Here is a 15,176-nt window from a genome sequence, read left to right on the forward strand (position 1 = left end):
CGTAACCCTGCGATACCTAAGAACTAGGAGCACAGTAAAGGGAAAGAGTTCATACTATGTATACAAACCGTAGGCTAAATTTTATGAAATGTACAGGTATAAAATGATTATCAACAATCTTCCCATATTTAAGAATTATATTGGATTTTTATGATTATACTTTTTTTTCAATGGAATACGTAAATACTAGCGCCATCTGTTTTGTATAGCACGAACTACATCATCACTACGAAGTCTTACCGTAGTGATACAACCTTGAAATAGTATTCGGATGGTATCCACCTTCTCAAATACATAACTAGATGGCGCTGTACTTCAACTTATCAAGAAATGAAACTTGGCAAAACGCATCATCCCGTGGAAGTAGCCTGTACATGGCTCGTACTGATACAAATTATAATGAGTTACCCTAACAAAGGGGACAAAACATTTCTTACCTAAAATGCCATCCATCACTATAGTTTCATTGTTTGTGGTTTATTCCCAGTGACAGCGAGTAGGCAAGTCGTTTTACGTTTTTGTAGGGAGGGTACATGAACTGTAGACTGTGGCACAAAAGCCCCCTATTAATTGGCGCGAAGCATTATGTCAAGTATCCATATCAGATTTAAGTCACTAGATGGCAGACCCTACCTTGCGAAATAGAGTGTAGGGCAGGGCACCTGCTTGGAAGCGTGAATTATCATTTCGATTCAGGTCACGAGATGGCAGACCCTTCAACACGCACGGCCTTTCCAGCCCGCGTAGCCAAAATGCCAAAAGTTAAGGGTCCGTAGCGTAGCGTAGTAATTTCTCTCTATCACTCTCCCGTATTAGTGCGACTACGACAGTGACAGTTGCGTTTCGTTCGCTACGGAGCGTTAACAATTGACATGTTGGCTACGCGGGCAGATAAGATTAGCCTTCTGTCTAAAAAATGATTCTTTATAGTGAAATTTAAAGATGTAGGTATTTTCGCTACTGCTATTAAGTTTTAATTGAGTTTTTTTGCACCTCTTAATTAGTTCAATTCAGAGTTTAATTTCTCCACTACTTATAGTTTGTCTGGAAGAGATCGCTCTGTAGCGATAAGGCCGCCTGTTGTATACCTCCATCTTCATGTATTATATGTGTTTCCATGTACGTTTATTCTGAGGTTGTGCAATAAAGAGGATTTGTATTATATTTGTATTTCTTAAGTATACGCTCCGAACATAGTTCTAAATAAAATATCGATGGAAATATTTCCAACCAATTTATCCACCAATCATTTTAGCGACTGTCATATTATAATTTGTAAGAAGACAATATTCTAATCGTTGTTTACAATTAATAAAGTTTGCGTATAAAACACCTAAATAGGCAGAGGTCAAAACGATGTCAGGTGTCATTTCTGTCACTGCCTACAGTTTGCTTTTGTATTCGTTCATGTTTTATCTGTCGGCGGCCGATTGTAATATCCACCAGCTCATAAAATTCCTAGGCTTATCGTGAAACGTGAAAGTAATTACCTCGTTCCCTCAGTCGACGCGGGGCCTATTTCTGGACAGTTTCCCCTTCAGGCATCTGAATCAACTGAACCAACCTATCCTATCTATTGGTTTAACGTGACTACCGTAAAATCGATCCGATCGGCCGCCGACATGTCGAAGTCGAAGTTGTTTGCTGTGGCGTGCTGCTACAACTTCACAGAAAAGTTTTAGAATCTCTAATACTGTGATCTTCTAGAGTCTAATGTTATCCGGAATTAGTATAAGTTATGAATGTAATGACACAAGTTAGAATGCAGATGTAATAAATAGCACCAACTACAACACCGATGAAACCCTCATCGTTGTATTGTATAGATAATAAGTCCTTACGTATTTTCACCACAACAACTGGTAAAGGGCCTCTTGATTGTTCAAAAACTAATGAGAAAGTTGCATTTTATCCACATGTGGGGCAAAGTTATCAGATGCAAATTTTAAGTTTTTTCCTTATGTTGGCTGGTAAAATTGACTTCTAAATGATGACTTTGAATGTTAATTATTTAATAATATTCATTTTGAATTCATTTGCTCTGATTTTGTTTGATATTTTACAGTTAGTATTTTCCTTGTGTGGGTGGTGGTGTGGTGAAAAATATTGTTTTTCACTCGGTGGCTAAATTTGTTTAACCCTCGTGCTTGGAAACCCTCACAACGCCCAAGATTCCATTTATCGAACCACTCGCTACGCTTGTGGTTCAATTTTGAAATCTTTCGCTTGCTATAGCACGAGAGGTTAAACAACAACTTTGCCCCCTTGTAAAATAAATAACTATTTCTTGTGTCTTCTTATAGAAACGTCTGAAAGGGACGCAGTGGCTAGAGTCTGGATACTGAAATATTACACAATATTTTGGCGGGAAATTCATAAAATCTTGGGCTGGTCACTCGGTATAGTCATTATTAATATTAATTAAAATAACCCCCTTATAAACCGCGAACAATTTGAATGAATGACATAAATTGACAACAGACTTTTAGCTTTTTTTTATCATAGACAATTGGTAATACAACATGAAAATATCTGTCAACAATATTTGGCTAGCCAGACTACAACATGAAAATATCTGTCAACAATATTTGGCTAGCCAGACTCTATTGACGAGCGAGATGGCGAGGGGACATGAAAAACTATTTAATATCTATTCTACAGATTTATTTAAACTTTTAATGATTTGTTATGGATTTGTTTACACTACATAAATATCCAAATATCAAAAGTCTATAATGATGTAAAATACTAAAACATAATGTATTTTATGTGTACCTATGTCAAGTTACTTAAAAAATAACAATAGACAAAGAAATATGAGATTCATGAACATAAGTAAAGAACATTGCGTCGGGACGGAATTCTATAATTTTTCTTACACTAATTTAACACCCTTAGATCTACGTCTTTTTACAGTAAAATTAGTTGTCAGGCACATGAAAAATGATCAGTCAGTTCAATTCAATCGTAGTGATAATAGTGAATCAAGTAAATATGTCTACATAGATTACTATTATCTAAATGCTGAATATTGTCAAGTCTAAATGCCTTACCTAACTATTTTACTTATTATGTATATTTTTAATAAAATTCTGATAGGTAATTTAATCTTCCACATATGAATAAATACAATATTTAAGTAATATTAAAGGACGGACTCAGAAGTCTTATTGCGAACTTTTTTAAACAGTCATATTAAGAACTAAAATAGCCAGCCACTCGCCAGATTGTTATAAACCATGAAAAAATATTTTAAACAATGCAGGTTACGTAGAAATCGGGTTAAAATATATCTTTGAAAAACATAAGGCTTTTTTTTAATGATGTAGTTTTGAAATGCTAAAATGTATTCGATACTACTAACGCCATCTAGCGGCAATTCCAAAAACTGTTTAAAATATCAAAATATTTATAAGAATGAAGACCTTTGATACCTACATATTGGAAATACATTACCTAAATATTTTAGTTTTGTGCCAAACTAAGAGTTATTCTTCGATCAACATTTCTATATTAGGTGACTGCATTTCTAAGATAATTTGATACTGCGAGAAGACACACAGCCAACAGTAGATCTGAAATGACGATATGAAAATAATATAGCACATTTTATTTTGGATTAGTTGATGTCAAGGTCCTAAACTCGCCTAAGTATTGATTTATCATGATAACATAAGTTCATTTTAAAAAAAGGGAACCGCTTCCATCTCTGGTGTTCCGTGGGTCCCACTTGGTAACTTTATTGGCCTACCGTTCAGGGTGCATGCGGCAGACATGTCCAGCCCAGTCCCACTTAAGCTTAAGCTTTTCCCACTCCTACTCCCATCCCTTCCTCTCTCCTACCTCAATCTCAAACTATCTCTAATGTCTCTATATCAAGTTTCAACTAAGTCGGTTCAGCGGTTTAAGCATGAAGAGGTAACAGACATACAGTATTTTTTGTATACCAAAACCTTTTCCAGAATGTAACAAATACTTTTCTGAAATCCGCATCAAAATCGGTTCGCCAAACGCGAGATAATCGCGGATTAACAAACACACATACATCTAAACATACAGGTTACACTGAGAACCTCCTTTTTTTAAGTTGGTTAAAAATAATACTAAAACTTGTTCCAAATCCAACTTATTGTGAAATTATGATATCATTTTGGGTACGTGTTTTGCCAAACCATATTTTAAGAACTGACTGGCTTTGGAAAACCGTCACCAAATATAAACAATAGATTTCTTATATTAACACAGTATCTGCATCTACATGTTATTTTCTTGAGCGAGAAAATAGCTAATAAGTAATAGTTTTTTCGTAGAAGATGGGACAGTGATATTTAAATCATTTCATCGTAGCATGCAACTTGTACAAATGTATAAAGTGACTCTCTTACTTACATTGTAAGCCATAAACAGGAAATCAACCAGGGCTGCAAATGTTGCATCCAGCTGTAACATAAAGGACCAATAATGTTCATAAAAAATAAATGTTGCACACAAAAAATCTGTATTTTTACACAAGATGACAGATACTAGAAAAAATGGTCTATAGTTTTCGCCAGAAGGGAAGCAACAGACACGTTTTTAGGTAGATGAACTATTTTATGTTGTTATTTTGTCTTACTGTCCAGTCAGTCAGGTGACAATAGTAGCACAGTTTGTTAGAAGAACTAATCTTGTACCACGAATTGGCGTAGGCACTAGTTTGTACGAAAGCGACTGCCATCTGAGCTTTCAAGCCAGAGGATGACATAGGCCTTATTGGGATTAGTCCAGTTTTCTCAAGATGTTTTCCTTCACCGAAAAGCGACTGGTCAATATCAAATGATATTTCGTCCGCGACCTTCAGATAGCAAGTCGCACGCTCTTACTGCTAGGCAACTAGCACAGTTAGCTTGTACCACGTTATATTATCTTAAATACCACAAAACTAGGGTTCTAAGAGTGACCCAAGCAACCGTAACCATGGCATCAAGCGATAAGAAAAACTTGATTCACCCTTTTACAATAATTAACTTACATAAATGTAGTAGCCCCCTATTAGCCACAACCCGAAGATAAATTGGAAGCAAATGATGAGACCCATGATGATCAGCCAGGGCAGTATGAGACCGCGCATCCATATATTAATGCCTATCACCTGAAAATATATTACAAAATGTTTTTTTATCTTATTATAATTACTTACTAGAAACATTAAGGTGACCCAGGGTAAATATGAAAGCCAGTTGCCTGTTACTTTTATTTTTGACATTATTGCTCCTTACCATGTACCTCTGTAAATCATGTTAACACTTGACATGTTGCATTTTGGATTAGCCCAGGTTCACTTTAATAACCTTATTATTATTTGGGAGTGCTGCGGGCCTTTGCTATGAGTGCCATTTCAACCAATCAGTGATCTATTGTGACGGCCATTTAATAGTACATTACGATACAAGTGCGAAAAATAGGAAATTCGAAACGAGTGGCGATAAATTAAAACACGACCGAAGGGAGTGTTTTAAATCGACACGAGTTGCGAATAGCGAATTACCTATTCGCACATGTATCGTACAACGTTTTACAGTACATATGGCCCTTTAAATGTTCGACACAGTAACATAATATGCTACTTCTCGCACTAGTGCTATAAAGTAGCCCCATATGTACTGTAAAGTTCATTTCAGTTCATTCCAGATCGTTTGGGCTGTAATGTTCTGTACCTCATAGGGTTGCAATACTTGCCGCGCTAAGTATGTACTTCTTTTTGACATTGGTGGTCCTCGGAAAGATACAAGATGCAACATGCAGGTTTTGCTACAGTAGTCTACACAGGCGTAGGTAGGCCTCACTACCGCTGTGTATAACCACATAGCAATTTTGAGTCATATGCCCCATCTTGCTCCTGCCATTCGACAGCATGACCACATGGCCATTATTGCTTTTTGTGTAATATTTCTCAGGTGAGGGTTCCAAGTTAACTTTTGGTTGAAAGTGACCCCTAGGTACCTGACCTCATCTGCGAATGGTATTATTTGTCCATTAAGTTAATAACTTTATCTCGAAAATTAATGCGGGTACTAGTTTTTTACATCCCTTGGACCTTCCTACTAAGGGAGGAAATATGCTTTACAGAATTAGTCCCATTTTCTCACAATGCAAATTCACTATAAACCACCTAATAAATATTTAATATTTGGCTACATATGTGAATTCAGAGCCCTGGGCTGGGTCTACGTAAATAAGTTTCATAGGATTATTTTGAACTGAATTTGACTCTGTCATGCTGGTCAGTTTCTAGTTCTGACCTTAAAGCTGGATCCACCCTTGTTTACCTATTTATTGTTTAAATTAACACATACCATCCAAATTGAAGATATTATCAGGAGTCCGAGAATGCAGATGAAAATGCCTCCAAAAACTTTCATTGCTGAAACAAAACATGCACTTGTTTGAGATCTGACAAAATAAGAAAACCAATAATATTTTGCATAATTTGGTTAAGATAAGCATAAATTTGTTACAGCAAAGTTGACAAATGAAGTACCCTAGCTTTTTGTGGTAACTACCCCTACCAAAATAAAAATTATAATGTTTATTGAAGAAACATGTTCAGCAACTCAAAATTAATGCGAAACTGTAAAATCCATATTATTTGTCAGCAATTATTATGCCTTCCTAAGCCAAATAGCGCTATCTCAATAATAGATGATTTTAAAAATGGAATTATCATCCATCTTACTATCTGAAGGTTGTCTGGAAGAGATCGCTGTTTAGCGATAAGTCCGCCTGTTGTTACCTACCAATGTGTATATTTTATCAATTCTGTATCTGTTTTTTATGTAGTGTGCAATAAAGAATTTTATTATTATTATTATTATCAGCTATAAAAATTAATCAATGGAAACCTATAAACCACTATTCATTAGGCTCAATATACTAACCTTGCCATGTCTATACATTTTTGAAACTGAGGTTTACATTAAAAACAACATGCATCAATTTTCAACGTTCAAGAGTGCTCGCCGATGCGAAAAAATTTACATCCAATCTGTGAATTCGGCTTTGCTTGCAAAAAGTATTTTTGAGATGGCACCAAAGAAAAGAATGAATTTAAGAAATGCTTGTATGGATTTTTGGTACAAAAGGCATACTATTTGATAATGGAATATTTACTGGACATATTTTGATTTCAAGTTAATTTAGTTTAGTTTTAAGTACACTCTTATTATTGTTTGACATTTAACATATCATTTTTGTGTAACATTATGTTACAATTAATGCATGCTCCATCTCTTCTTGAATTTAGAATTTGTATGCCAAATGGCAAACATGAAACATAGTGAAACATAATTTATTGTATAAATGCTATACGTGTATAAAGAGATTTGTAACAGTATTCACATCCCTGGACATCAACTTTGAACAGAGGGTTTCATAGTTGTGTAGAGTCACCACTTGCTAGCTGGTAGCTTTAATTATCTGTGACTTTTTACCATGTTTGATATAATTTGTAAACAAATAAATAATCCCAAGAATCTCAGAGCAGTAGTATATTACACATATACAAAAAGAGATTTGCAAAAGTACTTACATCCCCGGACATCAGCTTCAAACAGAGGGTTCCATAGTTGTGTAGAGTCACCACCTGCTAGCTGGTAACTGATGAATGTGATTAGAACTACACTCATCGCTGCCGTGTACACCGCCACCGCCCGGCTGCCAGTCTTCACGTTAGAAGACCAAATGCAGGGCGACCAACAAGATTCTAACACAACCATGTTTTCTGTTTAAGCGTCTGACTTGGACTATTCTAATCCAAATTGATATCAAATAGTTTGTGGTGAGTTATCAGGCTTCTGAAATGATAAAACGCGTACAAAAATTTAGTAAACAATTGACTTGACCACACCTTGTTGGACAAATAACATTCAATTTTAATCTCTTATAAATGAAAAGCCTCATGTATTTATGTTGAAGTAGGTGTTGTACTATTTTAAAACTGGTATGTTACAAAAACACACACTATTACCTTGTATTTAACATAGAAAAGGACTTAGAAAGTTATTAAAAGCTTCCAACACAAGCTCTTTAATTGACAGATCGAGTTTTTGTACGTTTCGTTTTGCTTATTTCCTATTAGACCGTTATTTATTCTAAATAAATACGTATTGGAAATAGGACTGAAATTAATATTTTTTTATAGTTATTATTATAAAAGGTTTTCAACATAGTCAACATATAAGCTATATAAGAAATAATGCAAACACTTCAGAAATTACATAAATATAACATGGATAAGATAAATTTTAATGAACTTGTTGGCGTGCTTGGATCGAAACGTAGGCATAAGTTCATTTCGTTATACGCATTCTCCTTTAATATCAGTTACAAAATGAAGTAACGGGTACAAATTAAATATAGCCTGTCAAGTCATTTCCATCAGTAGGAAAAAGCGGCAAATTTAAAAAATGTAGGGTCTAGTGTTATTTGGCTGCGGTTTTCAGTAAGGTGGAGGTACTTCCCCAGTTGGGCTCTGCTCTAGATCTGGAATGACATCCGCTGTGCTGTGCCCTACCTCTCAAAGAGTGTCTTGTGGTCTTGTCTACATACGTATCTCCATAGATGCACTCTATCTCGTCTTACGGTGTTCGTGTTCGGTATAGAGATCGTGATTCAGTATTTTTATTACAAGGAACAGCGCCATCTAGCGATTGCATTTAACTTTAACCACATATCTAGAATGACGCATTACCTCAATATAATTGAAGTTTGCAAAAAGAAGCCATCAAGTATATTCATTTCATGAGTGTTGAAGAGGCAGACTACAAAAAAATGCCATCACTTTTGAGCTTCATAGCGGCCGGCTTGAATGTACCAAAAACGTAGAAGGTACTTCCATTGACACTTGACACAAAGATTTCAAAAGTAAAGATAGGCCCGTTCATATAACGCCGAGCGGACTGCGCATGTTCGCTCGGCCCCCAACGAAATGTTTACAAACGCTATTAGCGCACCAATTTTCTGGCCTACTTCGTAGTGCCCGTAGGTCCGCCTCTACGAAGTAAAATTATCCTCGTGCCGCCCAATGTATACATTGTACAAAGTGACAACAGCTCGGACTTTAGAAATTAAATTCAGAGCTAAACGCCCAGTGTACAATTCGATATACATAAAAGTTTATCAGATGTCAATTTTAAATTTTCCCGCTTAATTGGAATTCACCTAGAGGTCGTGAATGGTCGATTCATTGGCTACTATTTTGACAGCTGACGTTTGATAGATATTCATAGACAAGCGTGTTCTATATCTGCTATTATTAAAATATGCCGCCATCACGCACGACACATGGGTATATAATCTTAATTTATGAAATGAATCATGGCTATTTTCGTTTTGAGAGTGACTTAAAAATTACCTTAAATGTTTGTTTTATTGAAACGTGCTGTAATGTTTTGTTTACAAAGGCACTAATAACTACTTTTATTTCTTAATCGTAAGATTATGTAGGCTCGTAGTGCACATTGGGTGTTGCTGTTCTACAAAAAAAAAAACGTATTATGAGTAACCTACAACAAAAAAGGAAGCATGCTGGAAGACTTTTTGTCAACACAATAAAATTTGCGATCCTGAATACCAAAAAGAAAAAAAGTCCCGTTTTACTCTTTAGGCACGGAACCCTAAAAAAGATTTACAATATAAATAAAGGTAGTAACAGCCAGTCTTGTCACTGTAATCTCTTCCAGACAACTTGAGGGTAGCAGGATATGAAGAACAAGAAATAGCAAGCACCAAATGGTTTTAGTTAAAAAAATTATCTAATTAGAATAATTAGAGGCATTTTGTCCGAGTAAACTAAATCAATTAGAATTTTTTAATTGGGTGCTATTAAACGTTCGTCGAATGCTTTTGTAAATTAGATGGCTTAATGCTCTAGAGGTCTAATCGGCATCAGCAGATTTTAATAAATTAGCATATAATGGAACTAATCGTGACGGCATAAATAGTTAACAGTTAGAAAGTTAGGAATAACGAGTGTAGAAGTTTCTAATCGACAGTAAGATGACAAGCTAGTGAAAACGTTGTGTACAATAACTATACACCGTGTTATTTTTATTTCCGTTAATATCAGGGGTGCATTGCTGAGCTTAAATTAAGTAACTTTTTCAAAGACACCGGTTGGTATTCTAATTAACTCCATTACGGAGATAATAATTTATATTTTTATCCTATAAGGCCCTTACGAGCATATACACTTGCCTTAGGGCCTGTTTACATATTGATTAGTGTTAAATACGAGTGTAAACATTTGCTACTAAACGTAAGTACTATCTCGGACGATCGAAGACTTAGCAATGACGCGGACGTTGATATGTCGCAGTTTTCAATTTTTTGGTTGAATCCACTTAAGTCATTCCAGGTTTGACACATGCGGGCTTCCGACCATTTAAGTACTGGCTTAGAAAAATATTCATTATCTAATTGCGTAAGTCTATAAGAAAATTTTGTGCTTCCTGACCTGTCTACATCTACAGATGTACGATATGTAACAAAGACTGCAAATAATTTTATACATGTGGACAATGTGGATTGAAATAAATGATAACTTGTATCTAATATCTATTTTTATCCAGAAAATCTTTCCCTATGCGAATGAAAAGGGGCTTGAAGTTGTATGGGAGTGCGATTATGTTATTCTACTCTAACTAAGTCACAGGCAAGAGCTAGTAAGTCATAACTCGGATAATTTTCAGTTCAAAATATAAGTACAACCCGTCCGTCAATTCATAGGAATTCCATACTATAAAGCAGTTATCGGTCTGTGCACATCGATTGATACAACACGTAACACGAATTTGATTGGCATCAGGGAGCATTCCAATCAGTTACCGAGCTCGGGTTAATAACTTAATATAAGCTAATACGCGAATGCGGCGGGTACCTGGCGTCTTTGGTGATTTACTAACCACGTACCCCAAGTCAAATAGTATTAAAATTTAAACTGATGGAAGGTTACAATTTTCCACGCCATGCGTTTTGTATAGTCAACGCGGTTAGTTTTCCTATTCTCCCTCCGTTACAGATTTTGTAAATAAGTAAAAACCATAAGCACTCTTAATGTGAAAAGGTTTCTTAATTAAAAACTGTACGTTTCTCAGGCATTATGACAAGAATTTTGATTGTGTGATTTAGGATGGAACAATTACATCTAGCTAATAATAAAAAAAATTAAAAAGACAAGTCAGTGAGAGCCATTTTCCAAGTAAGTAGGTACGTATAGATCTTATGGAACTCGTACGATGCGTTCTTGTGATGAATCGAGAGGTCGTCGAATTTAAACTGTCGTGACTCGGGAGTAGGGTTTGCACGACGGATCTGAAATGTATGGGAAGATCTGTTGATCGAAATCCAGATTCGGATAATTTCATACATTTCGGATCAGGATTGCAAACCTTACTCGTGAATCATACTAACACTAAAGCTAATTAAACCGTTTAAGACACTTGCGTTGCGTGACACTGTTAGTACTTGAAAATGGAGGCTCTCCGAAACGTGTCGCGCGATTGACTAATAATACGTGAGTTTTATTTTATGATAGAGGAGGCAAGCGAGCAGACGAATCAACTGATGGGAAGCGATTACCGCCGCCCATGGACACCGTAACACCAGAGGGGTTGTAAATACGTTGCCGGCCTTTTGTAATATTGAATTTTTTTTAAACCGAAAAATTAACTTATAATCAATATTATGTCTCTAGTTTTACACTGGCTCGTCCGAAAATTAACGTACCCGCGGTCGCGCCTCCAATAAGAATGCTTGGCCAGTTAATCCACGGTTCATCAATGGACTCAAACAAGGCGTTAAGCAAAACAAACAAATTTCCAATAACAATGACTAGGCGTTCTGAGAGGCCGTGGAGTCAGAGTCCGGAAAAGTTTACTTTGTAAAGCCAGCCTGTTAAATTATAACTACCTATATATTTATATCAGAAGAACCAGACAGTATTTATCCGACCCATGATTAGTTACTTGTACTTGACATTAAAACAATATTTGGTTACAATAATGTAACTGTACATTAGGAGTCATCCAATCATCCAAAAGCCAAGAAGTACGCTTAGGGAAAAGAGAGGCAATTAAGTATATATATTTTTTCTATAAGAAGAAGAGAAAAAAAAATGGGCCAAGAGCATGGTGGGCCATGCTCAGTGTAGAGATCCGTAGTTACCATTCTGTCAGTATAGGCTAAACGTAAGGGCTATTAGTAAGTAGGTATCATGTACATTATAGGTACTTATAAGCATACCGGCGACCGGTTTGGCCTAGTGGGTAGTGACCCTGCCTACGAAGCTGATGGTCCCGGGTTCAAATCCTGGTAAGGGCATGTATTTGTGTGATGAGCATGGATATTTGTTCCTGAGTCATGGGTGTTTTCTATGTATTTAAGTATTTATATATTATATATATCGTTGTCTAAGTACCCTCAACACAAGCCTTATTGAGCTTACTTTGGGACTTAGTCAATTTGTGTAATAATGTCCTATAATATTTATTATTATTATTATTTATAAGGGAGTACCTTCGCAGCGCTTGGTACTAGTTTTTTCTTGAAACTATTTATTAAGTTTTTGAACTAATGTTTTCGTATTTTTTGGATCCATGGTTCAAAAGTTAGAGGGGGGGGGGGGGGGAGCACATGTTTTCTCTTTCGGAGCAATTATTTACGAAAACGATGACTTTATCAAAAATATTGTTGGAGATCCGTATTCGTTTTGAAAAACCTATCCAACGACACCCCACACCATTGTGTTAAAGCGATAAAATATTTAAAACATTTTGTATGACCTCTCATACACTAACAAAATTCTAGTAGTTTTATTTTATCATTCTGTAGACATGCATGATTTATATATCCATGCCAAATTGCAGCTTTCTACTCGTAGCACTCAACGATCACGGAGCAAAGCCGCGGGCAGACAGACGGACGGACATGACGAAACTACAAGGGTTCCTAATGTCGAAACCCTTAAAAGCAGGGTAGAGGTAGTCCAAAAGTGTGACGTAATTAGTGGATATTCACTCACACATTTTTTGTCTCCCTTCCAAAAAATATTGGAATAAGAGTAAAAACACTTCTTCCTCACAAATATTCTATATCACTATCTTGGATTTGCAATAAAATTTAAGTATGTATTATTTTAAGGGGCTTGTTCACCGGCACTCACCGTTGAGGCGAGATGATGCGTAGGCGAAACGGATAATTTCGTGGAATAAGAGTGAAACAAATTACTATTTTATCGCTGGTAGTAAGACATTACGTCGGTACCCTGCTGATAACTACCTATCTTTCCTATTTAGGGACCTTCCTGACTTACAAGGTTATATTTAAGTTGGAATTTTAATTTAGTTTAGGTAATAGACACTTGAGTGTATTAGGTGCTTGGAATTTTCAATGTAGGTGATTTTCATTACGTACTAATTAATCTCAAAACCGCGTACCGTCTCGTAAAACTATTTAGGTTCGCATATTCTGAAAAACGCTTATTAAATAGATTTGATACGCACATACTTGTTTATCATCTAATCCTTTCACGCATACCCAACTATCAACTACGGGTGATATTTCAAAGTTGTGTCAAAACATGCAAAGCAAATGAATGAGATTTCGAATGTCATTTACGGTTGTTATGCGTAATGGCGCCAACCTCTACACGCAATGTTTTGTTTCCTAGGAAGAGAGATAAGATAAGACCGGTATTATGCAAAATACGCTCGAGAGTCCAGCTACGTAAAACGCAATAACAGATTGGCCCGAATCCAATCAGGATAACTGAACTGGTACAGAAACAGTTTTGTCACTGAATTATTGACTGGTATTCGATTATCACTTCCGCCCAATGTCGACTTTGGTACAACAGTTACAACTTAATGAGACTTTACGATATTGCTAAGTTTTTTTTCCTTTTGCTCATTCAGGTAGGTAATTATCGAATTCGATAGTCGGTAATCTAACCGGTAATAGACGGGAAAGATTTACGACGGTTATAAATATGCACATTCACAACTTAGTACCTAATAATTACACCATCACAGCAAAGAATATACACATGTGAAGATGATCTTACTCTGATGAACCTAGTCCCAAACTAAGCAAATCTTGTATGCACCATCAGCCGGAAAAGCGACTTTATCAATGAATTCATAATTTCTGCGTGCAATTACGCAGCTCATCATATCATAACACTAGATGCTAACCCGGTCGGTCGGAAAGGTAGTCCCATCTATTTCGGCCCTAATTCCTTTAAGGTCCATGATGCCAATAATTGCAAAATATACCAATTACTGACATCAGATTATCATCATGAATGACTATTACCATTCATTTTGTTATGACTTCTTAGCGTTGCATTAGGTTGGTTCCCTACGACTGATGTGTTGGCAAAAGTTTTGATCTGACCTTGCAGGGTGACCCATCACGTGCGAAACCTCGTAATAGTAACCCTTGTCAGGTGTAGAGTTTTACAATGGCTTCAATGAATTACTTTGACGTTGATTTCAATCTTCTCGCGATCAATTTAATACAGCCCATATCAGCTGCCAATCATTGTGAAGCGAGGCCAAAAGAGACGACAGCCACATTCATAATGACTATAGGTTACATTTCAACTTAATAATATTTGCTTTATGCTTTATGCTTTATAGAGTTTATCTACGTTTGAATACTTTGAATGTTTTATTTAGTGTCACACACACTCTTTGTGCCTCTGATAACTGCAGAATGATGATGTCTTGAGGGCTTGTAATCAGTGATGGTATTTTTAGGGTTCCGTAGCCAAAGGCAAAAAACGGAACCCTTATGGATTCGTCATGTCTGTCTGTCTGTCCGTCCGTATGTCACAGCGACTTTTTCCGAAACTATAAGAACTATACTGTTGAAACTTGGTAAGTAGATGTATGTATTCTGTGAACCACATTAAGATTTTCACACACAAATAGAAAAAAAAAACAATAAATTTTGGGGGTTCCCCATACTTAGAATTCAATAATTTTTTTCTAAACTGAATAGTTTGCGCGACACTTATAAAAAATGTGTCCCCCCCCCCCGTGTAACTTCTAAAATAAGAGATTGATAAAACTAAAAAAAAATATATGATGTACATTACCATGCAATAAACTTCCACCGAAAATTGGTTTTAACGAGAT

At 36.0% G+C, this 15,176-nt stretch overlaps 1 protein-coding gene across 1 annotated transcript; it reads right to left on the minus strand.

Moving 5' to 3' along the window:
- Positions 1 to 2,649: 2,649 nt before the first annotated feature.
- LOC133534390 (uncharacterized) lies at positions 2,650 to 8,195 on the minus strand. Its single transcript, XM_061873482.1, has 6 exons — positions 8,006 to 8,195; positions 7,568 to 7,832; positions 6,336 to 6,403; positions 5,012 to 5,131; positions 4,390 to 4,440; positions 2,650 to 3,575 (listed from the first exon to the last, which is right to left on the minus strand). Exons 2-6 carry the CDS (start codon positions 7,752 to 7,754, stop codon positions 3,489 to 3,491), a joined length of 513 nt encoding a protein of 170 aa, XP_061729466.1. The 5' UTR covers positions 7,755 to 7,832; positions 8,006 to 8,195; the 3' UTR covers positions 2,650 to 3,488.
- Positions 8,196 to 15,176: the final 6,981 nt, after the last annotated feature.

This window comes from Cydia pomonella, chromosome 2, assembly GCF_033807575.1.
Source record: "Cydia pomonella isolate Wapato2018A chromosome 2, ilCydPomo1, whole genome shotgun sequence".
Taxonomy (NCBI): Eukaryota; Metazoa; Arthropoda; class Insecta; order Lepidoptera; family Tortricidae; genus Cydia; species Cydia pomonella.